Source organism: Diadema antillarum, unplaced genomic scaffold (assembly GCF_040938485.1).
Source record: "Diadema antillarum isolate AM-2024a unplaced genomic scaffold, OU_Dant_1.0 seq00001431_RagTag, whole genome shotgun sequence".
NCBI lineage: Eukaryota > Metazoa > Echinodermata > Echinoidea > Diadematoida > Diadematidae > Diadema > Diadema antillarum.
Window position 1 is genome coordinate 119,544 of NW_027272182.1, and position 20,464 is coordinate 140,007.

General features: G+C 39.9%; 1 protein-coding gene across 1 annotated transcript; it reads right to left on the reverse strand.

Annotated features, from left to right (window-relative positions):
• Nucleotides 1-1,825: 1,825 nt before the first annotated feature.
• Nucleotides 1,826-20,001, reverse strand: LOC139709395 (transcription factor RFX4-like). The gene is made up of 17 exons (XM_071621362.1): nt 19,893-20,001; nt 18,741-18,882; nt 17,851-17,974; nt 16,816-17,175; nt 15,463-15,582; nt 14,530-14,607; nt 12,593-12,759; nt 11,866-11,957; nt 10,920-10,978; nt 7,998-8,145; nt 7,237-7,331; nt 6,683-6,800; nt 5,888-6,007; nt 4,502-4,665; nt 3,765-4,032; nt 2,320-2,564; nt 1,826-1,915 (listed from the first exon to the last, which is right to left on the reverse strand). The coding sequence occupies exons 1-17, from the start codon at nt 19,999-20,001 to the stop codon at nt 1,826-1,828; spliced, it is 2,499 nt and encodes an 832-aa protein (XP_071477463.1).
• Nucleotides 20,002-20,464: the final 463 nt, after the last annotated feature.

Consider the following 20,464-nt stretch of genomic DNA (forward strand, 5'->3'; position numbering starts at 1 on the left):
TTTGTCCAGTAATATATATATCGTATTTGGATTTGTCGTGAAATATGAGAATAAAGTATGTTCAATTCAGTCCAACTTAATTCAAGGTGTAAGACTCTGTAACTACACGCCGGAAAAAAAAAAAAAAATCAGCCTATTGTTTTAACTACGTTGGTTCAGAATTGGATAATAAAAATAAGTGCATATAGTGTACGTAGTTGCATTATGCGCTGTCATGTGTGTGTGTGTAATCGTGTGCCTTGATATGGCACACCTAGCAAATGCCTAGCTATCAAAGTTCTGCTTCATTATAAACATTAGTCATCAACATGTGGAAGACGACGATAACTTGACCCCGTCCAAATGCCTCAACCCCTTTCTCACGCTGCTCCCTCCCAACAAAATGATTTTTACTCTCCCAGTGTAACTGTCATAAGCACATAGCGTTGCAAAGGAATGGTAGACACACTCACACAAACGCTCACGCACACACACACACACACACACACACATACACATATGATACGGCAAATGCATGTCTTGCATTTATCATGTTTATGAAGTAATGCACAATACACCAAACATGCCAAATATGAAATACACAGACCTTCCTTCCTTTCTGACTGAAAAAAAAATTATTTGGCTCAAAAGTAGGAAAGACAGAACAGTTTCCCTAAGAAGTGCGTAATAGAACTACCGCCAAAAAAATAGGAAACTCCTACTGAAACAAGAACTAGCAGTGGTCAAAATTCAGATTCTTTCCTCCAAATTCAGAATAGTTGGGAGGTCTGAATATATATCAATGCATTCTCACCACACTACACTATACACACTGCTTCCACAATGTGATATTTTGTGTTTGCGTAGGTCTCTATCAATCGCTACTTTTATTATTAAACAAACAAACAATTGAAGCAAACTCTGTAACATTCCATGTTTAGAGCTATTAGTAGTTGTCCAACAAAGCATAGAATAAAAGCAATCGCTACCGTGGCAAAGGCATAAGGTAAACATTTCTAAAAAGCAAATGGTCAAACAAAACTTCACAGAAAGTGAACAGCATCAAATCTTCTGTAGAGTAGCCCATTCAAAAGAAGATGAAAGGGTGAACAACTGAATAAAATCCGTGTAAAAGGGGCTAACTTTTTTGGTACATTGATATTGCTTATACAGGGGAAACATCTGAGGCAACTGTGACAGGTTGAACAAGAAATGATATACCGGGCACGAAGCCAACACCCATCGCCTATGACAGGCTCTGCAATAAAAAACTAACAAACAAACGCTTTTTGTAGACTTAATGTGATCTTTGTCACATGAATACGTATCGTCGAGGTACGAGGTCATGTGAATAGTCAAAAGCGGCTGCCAAATAGTCTTTGATCCTTAACTTCATGTTCAGGTACGTAGTCAATTAGAGTCAAAAGACCAGTATAAAGAAAATGGCTGAAGAGCAAAGAGGCTTTACTGCATAGAATGGAAGACTAAAATCTGCATTATTTATGATTTAGATATACACATACACGTCAGCACGTGGAGAAAAGGGGCAGGTTCCACTTTCTGCCGACGCTCATATGCAATACAGGCAGGGATGGATCAATTTTATGTGGACTCTAGCGTATAACAATTGGTAGGCCTACACTATAATCAGTAATTGATCCAAACTGAGCCGAAGGAAGATGGAAAATTAATTCATATCATTTCGACATTGTAATGTGCTACCATTGTTTGATTTGATGAAAATATACCCATGTGTGTCTACTCTACACGCTTAGACGTTTAAGTCCTTCAGCATCACCAACAAGCTGTATTTTAAAGGGATTTGCACTGAGACGATAATCAACACTCAGCCCGTAATCTGCGGTGACGTCACTGGCTGGATGACGGTCTGCACGTCGTCTATGACGTACTTCCGGCCGTCTCCAGAAGTCAAGAACTGCCGTGGAGAAAAATATCATGAAAGAAATTGTCAAATGTAAAAACAAAATGTAGACCAAATGAAAAATGATCATAGAAGGAAGAAATACCTATCATACCGCATCTAACTTCGCTGGAGATGCAATAATCATGATAAAGGCTAAAAAGGAAACAACGAAAAATAAGATATATTCTCTGGAAAACATGAAACCTAGAGCAGCCATTAACGAATTTCCTTAAAGTAGAGTCTCACTGCACATTGCTGTACACACATGCGCATTATACGAGGCTCGACACTAAATTTTTCTTTTGGTGGCCCTCCAATTACATTTTGTGGTAGAAAAAAAGTGAAAGGAAGACCATTTCTTTGGAGGGATAAAAATGTTTATGAAAAGCTGCAATATACAAAGAGGAGATCCGTACCTGGCCCTTGTGCAGCTCTAGTCCCGGAACCGTAGGCACATTTAAGGTGAGGACCGGAGGTGGGGGATTCGTCGTGGATTTCTCGACGGCAGGCCCCTCACCGCTGGCGGCGGTGGCGGCCTGCGGAGGTGGGTCGGACACGGAGCTCGGGAGTAGCGTTGCTCGGACCAGCTTGCTGGTGACGAAAGAAGTGGAGCCTGGTCCCGGAGCTATTTGGCGGAGAACTCCTGCAGGCGATCGCACCACTAAACAAGGACGGAAAGGAGGTGTGAGCAAAGGATGTATGATAGAGACTCAAACCATCGGGGAATTTCGCTCTTTAAATAATCAACTTGTTGCCTTAAACTGAACACCTCTCAATTCCAAGTGTCGAGCTTTTTATCATATTGAGAAAAACAAAATAATTGACATTGATTAAGTCATTCAATCTTCACATAATTCCCCGCAACAGCAGCCAATTAACGAAGTCATCATATTGATTAACATGAAATCGATTTTGTTTAAAAGTTCTCCTCCTGAAAGTGAAAATTACACATGGCCCAAAAAGTGACCAAGTGAAAGACGATCTATATGCTGTACCTTATGATATAGTATGAAATGCTATAAATGAATACAAAATGATGATAATAATGATGATAAATATCGTTTCACAAATCACAGACTTATGTTTTATTGGACTTATTGGTTCCAGTCACTGTACACCGACAAGGAGCCTAAACAAACCATGTAAAGAGAGCGGTGATACCCCGTGGTCTAGTAATGGCAAATTTCCTAGGAAATAGGGACCATGAACCACGTTTGGTCTATGGCTGTCCTAATAGTATGAGTAAGTGGGCGTGCGACAAAACAACAACAAACAAGCAAGCAAACAAGCAATTAATAAAACAAAGACAAACCCCAAAATAACTGATCATAGATCAATGCAACGTTCTGATTTTTTTTTAACAGAACAGTAGAAGTGTGTTAAAAAGGAGACTAGCAAGGGTCATGATGCCCGATATCTTGTGTAGATATGAATGTATTCTGTGTATTTTACCCCCTCTTTGTGTATTTGTGTATCCCATACATTTCAATAACATCTTTAAGCAAGCCAGCGTCCGCGGTGCAAGTCTCTGAGAGTAGATAAGTTGATGTGTGTGTGCGTGTGTGTGTGTGGGGGGGGGGGTCAGTGAAGAAAAGCTACAGGCCACAATGATTGACATAATGTTAGTTAGTTATGATGCAACGATGGAACAAACGATGAAAAGCAAAACAAGAAAACGAAAAAGAAAAAGAAAATAATCTCTTTACCGTTATCTCGGTTAGGTTCGCTTTTACTATCACATGGGACAGAAACACTATGCTTAATAATTGTGCTCAAAGCTTATGGAAGGGCTGTCTCGCTTTAACCTTGCAAGTTCACCTAAGATTCAAAGAAGGTGGAAGACATTCAGGCGTAGTGGTACCTTTTGTGGAGGCCTTGTTTGGCTGTGCAGTGGTGGCGGGTGAAACGTTCGTACCGGACAAAGCACTGAAGCAAGAAGCATCGCTCCGGCCCCTCTCTGGCGTCGCTGCCAGAACGTCTCCGTCCCCTGTGACGCCCGGACTCGCGGCGGAGGCGGCGAACGCCAAGGGGATGATGTCGGAACTCCGGATTGGGGCGTGACCGCAGCTAGGGCCATCGGAGCCAGGGGTAGCCGTGTCCGCAGGATATGGCGCCGAGATAGCGATAGTCTATGTCAATTGAAGTAGGAAATGATTGAAATGTGAATTTTATAATCGTGACTAGAATTTGCTTGTAAAAACTATATACATTTTCATTTTACTGGCTTCTTCTTTTTATAAGTGTGGCCTCATGAGTTGGCACACTAGATTTTAGAGGTATTGTCCTTGTTTGTGCAAAGTCAGTTTCTTTTTCTTTTTTTAAATCAGTAAGAGGATGTAAAGTAGATGACACAATACGAATGCTTCCCTTGTGAGGCGATGACTTCATCGCTTTCTCAAGTTTGCATGATTAAACGTGAGCGTGATCTACTGTATATGTCCACTATTTCTGAAGACATGTAAAACTTCTCCGATTATAACGACAGATGCACTGTTTTGCTTACTTGAGTAACTTTATTTTTTCAATAATCATCTAGCATAATTATGTGGTAGGTTCGCGGATACGTCGGCGGGACCTCTACAAAATGCCTTAACATACCTTACGTGTGACCGCAGGCCTGCTTTCAGCCGAGTCAGCGGGATTGCCGAGCATCGCTGGTCCCGAAGATGTCCCGCTCTTTCCGGGGCTGGTCAGCTGTTCTAGGAGGTCGTCGCACTCGTCCGTGTCGAGATCGACGTCCATCAGGAGGAATCTATCCGACACTGTGCAGGTGAAAATGACCGTCATTGCACGATAATAATGATAATCATGATAATCATCATCTTCATCATCATTATCATCATCGTCGTCGTCGTCACCATCATCATTTTCATCATCATCATCATCATAGTGTCTTATTTATGCAGGGTAGCGTCTTGCATGTCTTCAGTGTTGCCCCTGCTCTACCAGAGGGTCCTGCCATTATTGATACCATAGCGTTGCCAGGTACCCGTTTATACACCTGGGTCGAGAGGGACATGATAGGTAAAAACAACTTGTCCAAGGACGTACAGCACTGGACGGGAATCGAACTCCGATCCTCCGACGGGGAGTCGGAGATCTTCTCCACTAAGCCACAGTGCGATAATGTTAAGTCTTGAGGTTAGTCACCAGCGACAACTGCACTGCTTTGTACGCTTATCTGTGGACACGATTTCTTGTCGATTTTTTCTTTGATGACATTGTCTATCCATTTTTTTTTTTTTTGTGTGTGTGTAGGCCTTATACAACTCTGTGTTCTTTGGAACAGGTGCTGAAAGTGTGCCGAATGGCAGTGTTTTGGTTCTTCATTGATAATATATGTTTCTCACTTGCTGTGATCTGCAAAATGGACGCCGGATCTTCGGAGGTGAGATGGGAACAACTGTCTTTTTATGACATTTCGGGAAATAAAAGCTTACTCATAGATATTTCCTGTTTGTACAGGAGCTGAGGTTGAGAGCTGAGGGTCCCATTCAGGTGTATACTACTCTCATGGGAGATTACTAATAGGCCTACATCAAAAATTACTGTTGACTTGACATGTTATCTATGTACAGACATTCTCAAGACAGTGCTGACAACCGTGAAGAATGGAATCTGTTCACGTGTCGGCCCCCTGATGTAATAACACTGAAAAATTATATTGTCACGCTGTGTTTTAACTTCAAAGTTGGTTACCATACCTACAATTGACAATGAGAATTCATGCAAAACGGCCTTCTACAACAACTGCTGCTGCTCGCGAAGTTATAGTATACTGCCGCTTATGTATTTACCATATATAGTTTCTTGTATAATTACTATTTTTGAAAGTGATTCTGAAGATACAGGTAGTACTTATCATCAGGGTAACAACAGAAAGCGATCATGATGGTGATGGAAGATGAGAATGACGGAAAGATTTCAAGTTTTGTGGGCAGATTTCTTTTTGGACTTTGCCCCAAACGATCTGTGTTCACTCACTCGGGGTTTGACCTCCCATCACTCGACACCAGAGGGCGCTTTCCTCTCGCTGATACTTGTGCACCTCCGACACGTAGAGAAGGTATTCCTCGTAGAACAGGTTGAGCAGGTGAAACGACCCTGGTGTTAACAATCATAATAACATGTCTACGTTATCTTTGAACTATTAAAGAATGTAATCCAAAAATTCAGTTAACAAAACACCTTACACATATAGGCATGTGGTATATCATTTAAATTTCATATTGCCTTTGGTCCCTCTTTTTTTCTTTTTGGCTCATTGGCAAATTGGAGGTTGTTAGTTCTAAACAACCTTAACAAGAAATAGAAAAATTAACGATACAAAATCAAAAGATTTCGTCCAAAGCACTAATTGAACAATTCTATTCTGAAGGGCTTGTCTGATCACATTGTCCATGATCTATCTTTAACCAAGACGAAGAAAATATCTTTTCAACTGAAACGCAAATTAGAATTATATCAAATCGAAATGAAGGTACACTGTACATTGAAATAAAAATAGCAATTCTGCTAGTTACGTCACAGTCATATGAAAAAGTCCACTTTTTACCCGATAAATGATAATGTCTGTTGATCATCTAACGTCGAATGGTTAGAAGGCTTGTTCTCCATCTGACTGCGATAAGATCTGCACTTGATCGTGGTTGCGTGAAGGGATTTTAAACATCAACTCCTTGGTTTACAGTGTAGGGATACATTTTGATTAAAACGAATGAAATTATCCGCAATGGCAATCCCCGGCCAGATCCTACGGTGTTACTATGTATGTATTACCGAAGCTGGTGGCACTGCGTAGTGTTTGGTCTCTGATGATCAGGCTGCAGATGTAGCACCAGCCAACCAAGAAGGCGCGCTCTGCGTTTAGGTACTGCTTGCTTTCCCGCGGGAAACCCTGGGAATGAGCAGAAAGAATGAGAAAGCAAAGAGAGACAATGGGAAAAGTGATGGTACGAGTTAGAGAAAGGGGAGGGTAGGGAGAGGGAAAGAAAGAAAGAAAGAGCAAAATAACGATGAAGAAATGAAGATAATTGAAAAGTTATATTATTTATATATCATAATTCAGCGCATATCTGTTTATTTCATGCCCATGATCATGATGACGAGAAGAAACTTACAGGTAAAATACATTATGCGTGATTTATATAACAACTAATGAACAATGCATGTATTATGGTCTCTGAAACTGTAATTGCAATGACTTGAACAAGGAATGTAGAAAATTGCAGACGACATAATATCTTTTTCACTCCATAGAAAAATGTGCACATCTTTCTTAATATACAGTTGCGTTGTGCTATCAACGATTCCAGTCTAATTTGACCTTTCACCTTTTCGACAAAGTAGCAGCGGACATCTTCCACCCACTTGATGTGTTCTTCTACAGATGCACGTGTGTCAAGCAGTTCCCGGAATTTGTCCATATCTGACAGGATTGTCAGAAAAGTGATAACAAAATAAAGAACAAACAAACTCGGATTGTCGGACAGATTCAGAAAAGAAAAAAGAATATCGAACCAGCGGAGACCAGTGATAACATTTCTGCATAACATTATATACTGAACCCCCCCCCCCCCCCCCCCCGCCTACAATGCAGGAATTCATGGCTATCCTCGAATCCTCAGCAGCAAAATATTTCCAATCGATTATACCAGATGCACGCTGTAATTTTGATAAAAACAATCTAAAACGTTATTTCGAAAACAGAGACAAAATGTAAAGATGATCCTGACCTCTGAACAATATTGCAATTATGACAATTAATGAATTTTTATAGCCCGAGTATTGTTGGATGAATGTCATGTTTGTGGATTATGCCTTTGGTGTTTTTCCCCCAGGAGAATTTTTTACTTGGCATCGTTTCACTCGAGGTGTGCTCTTTCCAAGTGCTTTCAATCGTCATACAAATATTAGACTGAATAGAATGCTATTGCATTCAAGAGAACGTTCGAAAGTTGATGAGGAAAAAATGAAATCACGGCTTATGAAGATTGTCACATTTCATTCATATGTTACTGACTCTCATCATCCAAACGTATTAATTTTGTAGGTGATAATGATGGGAATACGGATGTCTCTACGATCCACTCACGACATCGGATTTCACGGTGAGACACGCCCCGCGCCTCTGGCACCGCCCACATGAGCTGGTCGCACACCGTGTCGTGCTCTGTGCGTCGGTCCCAGTCAAGCCGCATCTGAGTGATGGTCGCATCGGCACCCAGGGCGCTGCGAGTCGCCTATTTCCACGAGGAACAGACAACAAAAAAATAACAAGAAAGACACAAAAAAGGGGCATTTCACACACACATACATCCAAATACACACAGACAGACACATATACTCGCATAGTGTCTCATAGGTTAACCCCTTCAAGTCAACTACATGTACTATGATAAAATCTGTATAAAGTCATTTACACGAGAAGAATGCACAGGATTACCGTGAGACTGAAAATTATTTACACACATTCCTGATATGTAAAGTGCATGATCCCATATATTTAAAAAAAAAAAGATTTTTTTTCGACTTATCTAAAGTCCTCAAATTTGCTCAAAATAAGGACTGAAAATTTTGAAGAAATTGCCAATTTGACAAAAGAACACGAAGTTCATTTGCTCAATCTATCAATTAATAAAAGGTTTTTGGAAACTGCTACATGGGGAAAATACATTTTGTTCTACCTTATGCAGATACAAACAATGAAATGCAAGAACAAAAAATATCCTGTCAATAGAAATTAGCACAAAAATACAGAAAACATGTTTTCTGGGATATAACACTGACAACTAACACAGCGTACTTAAGGTCCAGATTTGACAGTAAACTCAATGTTTAGAGCGTGTACTGACGTGACAACACTTGAAAACGAAAGATTTATGCCTAGAAGAATGTAGAAGGACCCGACTCTGATTATAACAGCTTTAGTGCCTATGTCATGTGTGATACATACTCATTACGTGCTAATATACACTGATAAATATGTTGTGTGTTATTTTTTTTCACTTTCTCTCAATGCTGGAATTGAATAATTTCAGTTTACACATCCTTGCAGAAATTGTCAGTAATACTGCATTAAATGGGATGACAAAATTTGGCCTATATAGTGCTACATCCCTGCAATAAATCCGACAAGAATTTGCACCATGTAAATTGTGAAGGTATGCATGTCCGGCAGCCCCACAGTTCGGTCAGAAGTTTTAAGGACACCGAATCTCACTTGTTGAGCCGGACTTCAGGAAAAGCTGGTAGGTTCCACGTGGGATTACAGTACTGATACTAGCCTTACGGGTAATGAGCATACTGTAAATGTACACCGGTATAATGACAGACACATGATATTCATTGTGTGAGGTTGCGTTTCGCGTTTATTACACCATTACCTGAATTCTCCTTGGTGTCCTCTAAGGGAAAACTCCACTCTGTGTACAAATTGACTTTTATAATAAAAGCAGAGCTGCCAATTTTTGTAAAATCCTTTCAGTACTTTGATGGCTGAAAATCAGCAATTTGCACCTTTTTTGAGTGAAAATCAGTAATCCTTAATAGTGTAATAGAATATATCGCAAACACTGATTTCTAAAATCAGTAATTTGCTTCTAATCTTCAGTATTCTTATCCAATTTCATCAGTAGAAATTACTGAAAATCAGTACTAGTTGGCAGCTCTGTAAGAGTCAAAGTCAAATAAACGAATCAGAAGAGATGTCATATAAATCGGAGAAACAAGGAAAAGTAGAAATTACGCGGTGCGTAATATATGTCCCCGCCGGAAGTAGCATTTTGTAGCAAAATGTGCAATATAGGTAAAAAATCAAGGTCAAAGGTCAAAGAAGTCAAAGGTCAAAATTCTGTGTAAAAGTTTTGAAGCCCTCACCTAGTGCCATCACATAAAGCAAACGGAATCGAAATCGGGTTAGAAATGGCGAAGGAGTAGCATTTTGTAGCAAAATGTACAATATAGGTCAAAAATCAAGGTCAAAGGTCAAAGAAGGCAAAGGTCAAAATTCTGTGTAGAAGTTTTGAAGCCCTCACCTAGTGCCATCACATTAAGCAAACGGAATCGAAATCGGGTTAGAAATGGTGAAGGAGTAGCATTTTGTAGCAAAATGTACAATATAGGTCAAAAATCAAGGTCAAAGGTCAAAGAAGGCAAAGGTCAAAATTCTGTGTAGAAGTTTTGAAGCCCTCACCTAGTGCCATCACATAAAGCAAACGGAATCGAAATTGGGTTAGAAATGGCGAAGGAGTAGCATTTTGTAGCAAAATGTACAATATAGGTCAAAAATCAAGGTCAAAGGTCAAAGAAGTCAAAGGTCAAAATTCTGTGTAAAAGTTTTGAAGCCCTCACCTAGTGCCATCATATAAAGCAAACGGAATCGAAATCGGGTTAGAAATGGCGAAGGAGTAGCATTTTGTAGCAAAATGTACAATATAGGTCAAAAATCAAGGTCAAAGGTCAAAGAAGTCAAAGGTCAAAATTCTGTGTAGAAGTTTTGAAGCCCTCACCTAGTGCCATCATATAAAGCAAACGGAATCGAAATCGGGTTAGAAATGGCGGAGTAGCATTTTGTAGCAAAATGTACAATATAGGTCAAAGGTCAAGGTCAAAGGTCACGACTGAAATACTGTGTAGAAGTTTCAAAGCTCCCATGTAGTGCTATCATATAAAGCAAACAGAATCAAAATTGGCTCATAAATGACAGAGAAGTAGCAAATTGAAGATTTTGATCACACACGGACGCACACACGGACACACGGACGGACGGACGGACGGACACACGGACGGACGGACGGACGGACACACGGACACACACACGTACGGAGCCCGTTTCATAGTCCCCTGCTCGAACTCGTTCGGCGGGGACAATAAATAATGTCATAGTCGCTGAATACTATCGTTGATATTGCACGTGGGAATCAGACATCAAATTATGTCGTCATCTGTCAATGGTTTGCAACATATAGAAATTCATACTGCGTTCATTGGTACATCATCTGGAATTTGGACAAACCTGAGCAAGATGTGCAAGGGAGGTCTTCCTTTTCAGCAGCTGGGAGAAGCGCTTCGCCACTTTAACAAATCAACAACACAAGAGAGTACATGAACGACAAATACATTTACATGTTGAGAAAGAGCAGAGAGAAACATAAATTAAATCCTCTCATCCAAGCTGGTAAATTTTAGCATCTTCCGACACAATGTAGACGAAGATTATCATCTTTCAAATGGTTTGCATTAAGATTTAGTTTTCGTTTGTTGAAAAGCTATAAACACCAACACCGAATCAAATTCATAGAGCATCATCTACGGGATCGATGGGTGTATACAGCATTCCAGGGAAGAAAGTTTGCAAATGCGAAAAGCATCCATAATAATGCTAGAAAAAAAAAATCACATAAACAAGAGAGGAGACGCTTCATTGCTATACAGGGCCTATATCTGCACTTACAACATACAGCACCATAATCTATGTTCTTTTTCCCAACATGTTTCTGACAATTTTTTGCAATGAAGGGTAAGGCACATAACTGTATCTTAATTGTTCAGCTCAAGTGTTACAGGATGATGATGCTACTGCTGGGTTATGAACAAAGATGATTGGGGTTATTATTGATCTTATCATCATCATTGTTATCATTGTTGTTATTGTTATTATCATCATTATTATATTATTATCATTATCATTATCATCATCATCATCATCATCATCATCTTCATCATCATTATCATTATTATTTTCGTTTTAGAGGTGGTACTTAACACATTGCGGGAAAAAAAATGTTTCGAAAATATAATATGACGTATATTTTCATGAAGAATACGGCTACCGTATTTGGTTATGAACATACCAAAAGGCATCAGTAAAGGACAACATACATTTTGGATTGCCGAGGCCTTTAAAGTCAGCATTCCTCATAAAAAGCCTAAACAACGGATTGTTGACATTCTCCTTATACCTGGCAGCTTGTACTGGGCCAACTGCTGTGGGCACGTGGTCCGCACAGTTTGTGGGAACCTGCAGGAGAACTGACGGATGCTCTGCAACAGACTATCAAAAATGAAATTAAAAAAGCAAAATCATATACTAGTAATCATTCAATGGCTGAATACAGAATCTTGCTCAACACAGATATCATCCTTTACTACGTGAAAAGCACTAACATGTACTGCACACACATTTGCACTCTAGTACTTTGGAGTATTTCGCTTAGATGTAGATGTAGATGTAGATGTAGATGTAGATGTAGATGTAGATGTAGATGTAGATGTAAATGTAGATGTAGATGTAGATGTAGATGTAGATCATTAACGTTTCCCGTGCCCGCCATAAAGATCACAAGTTACCAAAATCTTGATCTCCACGCATATATCAAAGCAATAATCATGTCACGTCTTCTACCCCTGGCCTAAGAATACAGCGTAAATCTTGTGTTTAAAAATGCTTAATTTGTGATGTTGAAAGCAGTTATGCAGTTTTCTGCCAATTAAGTATCAAATAATGTAGGGCCTATAATATCGTGGTAATATGATGAAATAAATGAAAAGACATCATAGAACTATAATCCGTGAAAGAGATTCAGTAGCTAATTGTTCCACGTCTGCCCTATACATTATACAAGCAGTGGAGTAAAATTCAACGCTTTGCCGTTTTTCAGCGAGTGATTTGTCACATCTGAACAGTACTTGGTTGGGACGGGAGCAATGGTCCCTGGGATGAGCACGGATGCTATGGTGTGGTAGACGTAGGTGTCACAGACAGCCAACGCCTCGCACACTTGGGGGCAGCTCTCCAGCAGGGTTCGTTGCTTTATGCCGAGGGCACTCCAGAACGTCTGCACGTAGTAGTCAATCTGTGAAACAAGAAGAGATTCGGAGCGTACAGAACCTCTGGCTTGGTAACCATAGCTTTGCCTTCCTCATCTTTTCCCGTCCCTAAGTACTTAGTGGGAGCTTTAGATTTGCAACGCAGACGTTATGGGGAGGGGGGACCATGTTCTGCGCACGCGCAAGACAGCTTATCCAAAAAAAAAAAAAAAAAAAAACATTCTCGCGTCTTCTGAGTTTTCCCGACGGTTCTGATCCCATTCTAGCGTCCGTTCAAATATATGGCGCAGAGAGCTACTTGATGCAATAATGACGAATAACATATATATATGGGGCCCCATTTTATTTTGTAGGCTCTATAGGCTGCGTCTTGGCGACACTAAAGCTACGTACTTTGCAACACGATGCAGAGAGAGAGGAGAACGGTCGTATATCTAGAGCTTCTTATCATAGTGACAAAGATATAAACGTCTTTAATGACAAAGCTCTTCTATTAGGATAAGAGAAAATGAAAATTCTGAAATTTGATAAAATCACCGGTCATACCATGCAAGCTCTGTTTTGTTTTTGTGGTGTGTGCTCGTGGTGCCTTCTAACAGCAACCAAATCCTGATGAGTCGAAATTGCATAATGCAATCTTGGGTTATTACACATAATACTTGGGTCATTTCATTTCACTTATTAAGTTTGTACATTGACATTCGTAACATGCTTCTACAGATTAAACAATAGTTATACAAATTTGTTAATTCCGTAATTATAATAACAAAAGGAATCTAGAGAGTGAGCGAATGCGTCCATTTAAAGATAGAGCTACCAAAGCATTATGATCTTTAGTGCAACGACCCTACTCCAATCAAATGCTGTTGATCTGATTTTTCGTTTTCAATCCGATGATCAGGTTATAGTCGGTCAATAAAAAAAACAAAAAAACTTTGGTAATATTCAGCTGTATCATTTATTTATATTGTCTTTGAATTATTCATTCCGATCTCGAACAGATTTTGTTGTTGTTGTTATTATTATTATTATTACTATTATTATTGTTATTATTATTATTATTATTATTGTTGTTTTTGTTTTTGTTGTTCTTAACATCGCCTGGGTTAGGATAAGATAACACGACACGTGCCGTTGTACCAATACAAGATGAAGTCAGTCCTTGCTGTTGTGATATTACAGTGATAATGAAAACCAATATGTAGCTTGGTCTGTTGGTGGTTTCATTGTGCTGGTATCAACAATATCTGTTCTTGTGGTTACACAATTAATGGCCGGATTAGAATTAAAGGACAAGTCCATCTTCATAGACATGTGGACTGAGTGAATGCAGCAATATCACTAGACCACAATGAAAGTTTGAGGAAAATACGACCATCCATTCAAAAGTTATGAATTTTCTGCTCAGTCACTGCTGGATGAGGAGACTACTACAGCTTGTGATGTCACATGTGTAGAACGATACAAAGAAAATATAAAGAGAATAGGCGAATAAGCGGATAATATTACCCTTAACATGCTTAATATACGTCAGTGACAAGTCGAGGAAATGTGCACCTTTTTCAAAAAATAGAATTTGTTAAATTGTATCGTTCTACGCATGTGACATCATACACTGTATAGTAGTCTTCTCATCCAGCAGTATCTGCGCAGATACATTAGAAATTCATAACTTTTGAACGGATTTTTCCCAAACTTTCACTGATTTGTTCAAATAATATTGCTGCTTTCACTCAAACCACATGAAGGTGGACTTGTCCTTTAAGAACAACGGCCTTGTCCACGCCATGTTTTACCTCATCCAGGCCACCTCTGAGTACGACGTCGAGAATCATCGTGGAGTGTAGCTTGTATTCATCAAGGAGAATGTCTACCTGTGTTTAACAATCCACCAAACAAACAAATACACAAAAGCAGAAGTAGAACGACCAAAACATGATACTAGTAATTAAAGAGGAACAAATTAGAGCAATGCCCTCTGCAAAATTATGCTACTATTAGCGGTGCAAGGAGAACGTGCCAACAACGCCGATGTAATGGTATCACACGCACGGGCATTATACGATCTGGAAGTGACATTTATAAGCATGTATACCAGCGAGTGAAATATCCGGAGAAGTGAGTTTGTGTGTGCGTATGTTTAAATTTCGATTATGTGGCTGTACTACGAGCAACAAAGTCGAATTGGGCATTGAATTGAAGTTGTATATTATGGTTTGCTTCAGTGACCGCTAATGTAATGTACGCATTTTTCACAAGTTACAGTACGGGACCGACTTTTACAGGTCCCATCCGCAGAACTAGTCAATGGAGATAAAGTGCCCTGCCAAAGAGGCACAGCCACAGCTGGCAGGGGACTCGAATCACAGAGCTTGTAATTCAAAGTCCGTGGTCTTATCCATTCAACCACAGTTGGTCGTTGCGGCACCTCCTTATTTTAGAGATTTTTAAATTGACTGATTGATTTGCATTTTTTTTAATCAGGAAGAACACAACATTTTACGACATAAATCTCATTAACTTCACAAGTGGAAATAGTAAGCTACAGAATTAACAAACTTTAACTCAAAACAAAAATATACAAGTAGACTTAATTAAGTTGATCTTGCATTATAAGTTAAAAGTTACAGCTAAAGAAAGTGCAGAAGGCCGCCATATTAGTTAAGCATAGCGTGAAGGAATGGCAGGCTGCGGCAGGTGTGGAACTGAAGCGCCCTCACCATGCTCACCTCATTTTTGTTCAGTGTAGCCGGAAGGTTGACGAGCTGACAGGCCCTGGGAAAATCCGGCAGCATCGACTCACCGGGAGGAATCAAGGAACTGATGCTGGGTGGAGGGACTGGTACAACCTGACAAGGTAGAGTGACGTAAAGTAATACTTTAGGTCATTAAAGTGAAAACATAAGGTGCCATGACATACCAAGAAGAGAATGATATCCGAATTCTGGGGGGCATTTCACGAAGCATTTTGTCCGACAAAGTTGTCGGACAAATTTGCTCTCAGCCAATCAGATGCAAGGATTTCAGTAGCTTGTAACAGTTTGTCAGAAAAATATTCGACCAAAACGCTTCATGAAATGCCCCCCAAAAAGATTCGCGGCTTTCATTGTTCTCAGATCTAAGCGTTGTCGCGGTTGCTGTTGTAATCATGGCTCTTTGTACTTGCGAGTACAAAATTTGGCAAGCCTTGTCTATTTCAATTCTCCCAATGACGAGTAAACCTTTGAACATACATCTGTCTGCACTTTTCGTGTTGGATCATTGTTTTCCAGATTGCATCGTTATGATTGCATCTTTTGAATGTGGGTTTCAGAAATCGCAAGAATCACATTTCTAGGGCCTATATACCCGATATTCACATTCTGAAGTTATATAAAACTCACCCCTGCAACTGCTTTCGTTCAGATTTTTATGAAAGCCATGCATTTAATCAATGGCATCATTCAATCTCATTAGCTTGGAATGCTCTACTGCATTTAAGACGCCATTATGTTTTTCGCATCTTCTAATGGTCCCGGGACAATGATAATTAACATTATAGGACAGCCAAATCGACCATTGACTAAAATGATTTATTCTCTTTCCCTCTGCAATCATTTCTTCTGGCAGAGCTAAGAAAAGTCCAACTATAACAGTTTTCAAGGCATTGTGTAACAATTTTTCTACTTTGAAGGATCGGTGGCGCATCCTACCAGCTATTCGAATCTCTGGTATTGAGTAGAAATTATCCGAACTGATGAAACTATGAACAAAAAAAAAAAAAAAAAAAATGGGTTAAGAATATGCTGAATGTTCGAAAAAGTTAAAAACATCTATTAGGGGGGGGGGGAATTTCATACATCTAATATTTCCCCTGGACAGTACTGTTAGAGTAAAGCATTCTGCAAACGGTGATAATTGCTATAGATAGTGATATCTGTCAGAGATTTTCTCTACAATGGCAGTAAATACTATGTTTGTTCATGCATTATGATCTATCACGGAGTTCAGTCACCTTCTAACGTTCGTACAATTTCTGAACTTGAGCCACCCCATGATGTTTAATACTGTTATAAGGTCAAGTGATATCAATCATTGTTTACTGGGGCACTGTTTCCTAGCGTTTGCTTCGATGCAGGCAGCGTCGGGGTCATCAGGTCGCATCCCAGCCCCGCCTTTCCTCCATCTTGCGTCATAATGGGAGCTCTCTTTGCGCCGAGTCCATCACCATGACTGGATGCGTGCGGTGTCATCACGGGCGAGGAAGCAAGCGAACCGAATGTCTTCGCCGTCGACGTCCCGGCCCCACCAGGGGGACACGGCAGGGACATGCGCTGTGAAGCCACAAGGGCGGAGTAGTAGGGTGAGTCGCCACGTATGCGTATGCCGTAGTAATGGTACTTGGACTGCCCTCTGGTTCCCAAGCGGCGAGTCTTCAGCTCGGTGAACACTTGTCGAATCATCTGCGGGAATGTCAGAGAAAGTTAAAAAAAAAGTTGAGTCTTTCTTATACTTTCCTGCCTATGATATAGTGTTGTGGATGACTTGAATGAAAGTAAAACGTTCGAACGATAGTAGGAGCAGAAGGCGACGCGACGATGATGCCGTCGCGACGGCATTATCGAAAGATCTTTTTTCCAAACATCACATGCATGAATGAATTGGACCAGAGCAAAATCTTCTCAGGTCTTTATGATTTTCTATGGTACGCTTCATTGGGGTCGGACCTAAGATACACAGTGTGGTTATATATTTCAAAGTGTGACATGTGTTCAGAAACCATTGACATTTGTCGTGATCTCGTATTTATTCATAGACGTTACGTCGTAGTAAAATCATCCGGGGCTCCAAAGTTTCAAAATGATTCCCACATCTCATAAAAACGTTAAAGTTTTCGAATGGCAAACATGACAGAGTACTACTAGCTTCGGATTGTTTCATATTCCCACGTGAAAGAGCTATGAAAACCTTTCTAATAAATATGCATATTATTGCGACCGATCGAGATATCAATGTTCAAAGGTGAAAATACATTGATATGAAACTTAAATTCCCATGCCCGTTATTGAAATTTCTCTATCAAATGTGAATGTGAACGTGATTCGTCATCTGACTTTGACTGCATTATCATCATTTACCTTCCCGAAGCTCGCGGCGTTCACGGGCTGGATGTTGTCCTTCTGACAACACTCGCAGTAGTGGTCGTAGATGAGACAGCGGGGCAAGGAATAGCCCTGCGACGCCTCATAGTTCTGCATCAACCTGCACGAGGAAGTTCATTCAAATCCACTCTGAAAATTAGTTTAAGTGTGAATAGACTGAGAAAAAATCCAGTGAAAATGCAGAACAGTGAAAGAGTAAAGTAAAACTAATTTGAAGCTGGAATTCACCTACGAGTGTAAATGGACATAGTGATGGTATAGTGGGCACGTATCTGGACCTTTGCACAAGAGGTCCAATGAAGCGTTTTGTCAGATATTTCGTCCGACAAACTGTTAAAAGCTACAAAAGTCCTTGCATCTGATTGGCTAAGAGCAAATTTGTCCGACAAGTTGTCGGACAAAAATGCTTCATGAAATGCCCCCCCCCCCCCGATTGGATGACATCAAATTTGTCCGTCAAAGTTGTCGGACAAAATGCTTCATGAAATGCCCCCCTGGATTCTTATCATGTTTGGAGATTACAGCCTTCGACGACATGTTTTACCTGAAATAGCCACATTCGTGAGGGTGCAGAAATGGGTACTGTACTTTTGAAAATGCTGGGATAATGAATGATGTAAATGGTGAGATCCTCTGGAAGCGTATTTCAAACATACAAGAGGGTACCCATCAGTTACTTGTAAAGCATTATATTGTTTATGTTATCATGATATTTATTACTGTTAGCATTAATTATTTTGATAGCAGCGGTGGCGACAATTAACGTAGGGAATATTGGGATAGATGACACTCACAGAAAAGAACTGAGCTGAAATCATGACAAAAAGGGAGAAAATTTGATGCGTATTGATTGAGATTTATCTCACCATTCGTAAGTGGTAGCTGCTTGTCCGGTGTTTTGTAAACTTCCTTCCTCCAGCTGCCCGATAGCAGACCCTTTCTCCACCGCTACGCGCTGCTCATTAGAGTCTAAGTCCGCGGGCCCGGAAATATCTTGTTGAGTAACACCTTGCGATTGAAAGAGAATAATAACACTATGTTCAACTGGCAGTATCTCGATGCTACTTTGCTGTAGAGTTTATGGTGCTGACGTTTTGTTTTCGTTTTTGTTTTTTTTAATACTGCGACTGGTCTTCCGTAAAATTATAGTAAGTAGTGGTGGTATATGGTAATGTAAATCTTTACACTACAAGGAGAGATATATGAATTTCGTCCTATTAGGTGAAGATTTTTATGATATACTTATAAACTCATAATATACACTCGCTAAACATAATACCATTTACATATGACTGCCAAAATACAGTGTTTGATCTACATGATCTAAGTAATCCTATCACTTTTTAAATCACCTTTCAACAAAAAGTTCAATAGTTGAATACAACGAGGGCCCCCGTGTCTATTTACTATAATGTATTCATACAAGTGTCAACTTCAACCTTCATCTGGTTGCTCCTCATTTCTTCGGAGAACTACTATTACCATAGTTAATACATGTTATTTTGATAAAGAACAAAATTAAACAAATAGAACCGCGGCGACATACATGTAAAGAAGAAGAAGAAGAAGAAGAAGAAGAAGAAGAAGAAGAAGAAGACCGTATGTGCTGGCAACAAGTATGAACAATATCAACAAATATCACTGCTTTCAAAAGCTCAGTTAACACCGATAGTGCTGTCAAAATGTCATCATATAGTTTAACGTAAAAACCAACAATCTCTGTAAGGGGCTTTTCAGTCAATGACATCACTGTATAATTGATTGTGTAACAGACAATCAGTTTTTAAAAGTCAAAGTGCTACAACAAGTGTGAGAGCAGGGGGGCGTTTCATCAACGAGTTCGTCGGAGGTTTTCACCGACAAATTTGCTATCAGCCAATCAGACGCATGGATTTACACTGACAACTGTTAAAAGCTAATGAAATCCTTGCGTCTGATTGGCTGATAGCAAATTTGTCGGTGAAAACTCCGACGAACTCGTTGATGAAATGCCCCCCAGGACCTTCCGGTGTGGATACCTGTGTGCGAGTTCACAACTGCCTGGATGTCGTCTTGGGAGATAGTGATCAAGGGGGAGGAATGACCACTGCCCAGGTCATCGTCTGTGGACGAGGAGTCCTGATTCATAGTGACCAGTGAGACTCAAGCCCTGGAAGGTGATGATGATGATGATGATGATGATGATGGAAATTGTTGGTCCTCAAGCAAGCAAATGAGAAAGTTATTCATGTACATATTATGATAAAGACAATCTAGTGTGGGTTGGGGGTAATTTGAACAACACCGTTAGTGTTAGATATTTTCTAAAGAGGTTTACCATTGAAAAAGAACCAACTAAACAACCTAACAACTAGAAAATGTATTCTAATATAGTAATTAGGACCTATTGCACTTACTGTGGACCGTAGCAGATAAAACCAAGAAAAACAAAACCATCTAGAATGAACACCAGCCGTCATAAGTAAAAGCGAGGCTTTTTTTTTTATATGCGCATTGGTACAACACAGCCATGACAGCCCTTCGGCTTATGCCCGCTTACTAGTAATACAATTTTACAAAAGATTCTCAGTCCTTTAAGCTATCGATGATT

What these genes read in the sequence shown, in the direction of transcription:
- LOC139709395 (XM_071621362.1), bottom strand. Translation starts at nt 20,001, where the DNA reads ATGAATCAGGACTCCTCGTCCACAGACGATGACCTGGGCAGTGGTCAT. An exon ending in AAACAAGGCCTCCACAAAAG is followed by an intron (nt 2,565 to 3,764) that starts GTACCACTACGC and finishes GTCCTTGTTTAG; the next exon opens with TGGTGCGATCGCCTGCAGGA. An exon ending in TAGAGCTGCACAAGGGCCAG is followed by an intron (nt 1,916 to 2,319) that starts GTACGGATCTCC and finishes TCTCCACGGCAG; the next exon opens with TTCTTGACTTCTGGAGACGG.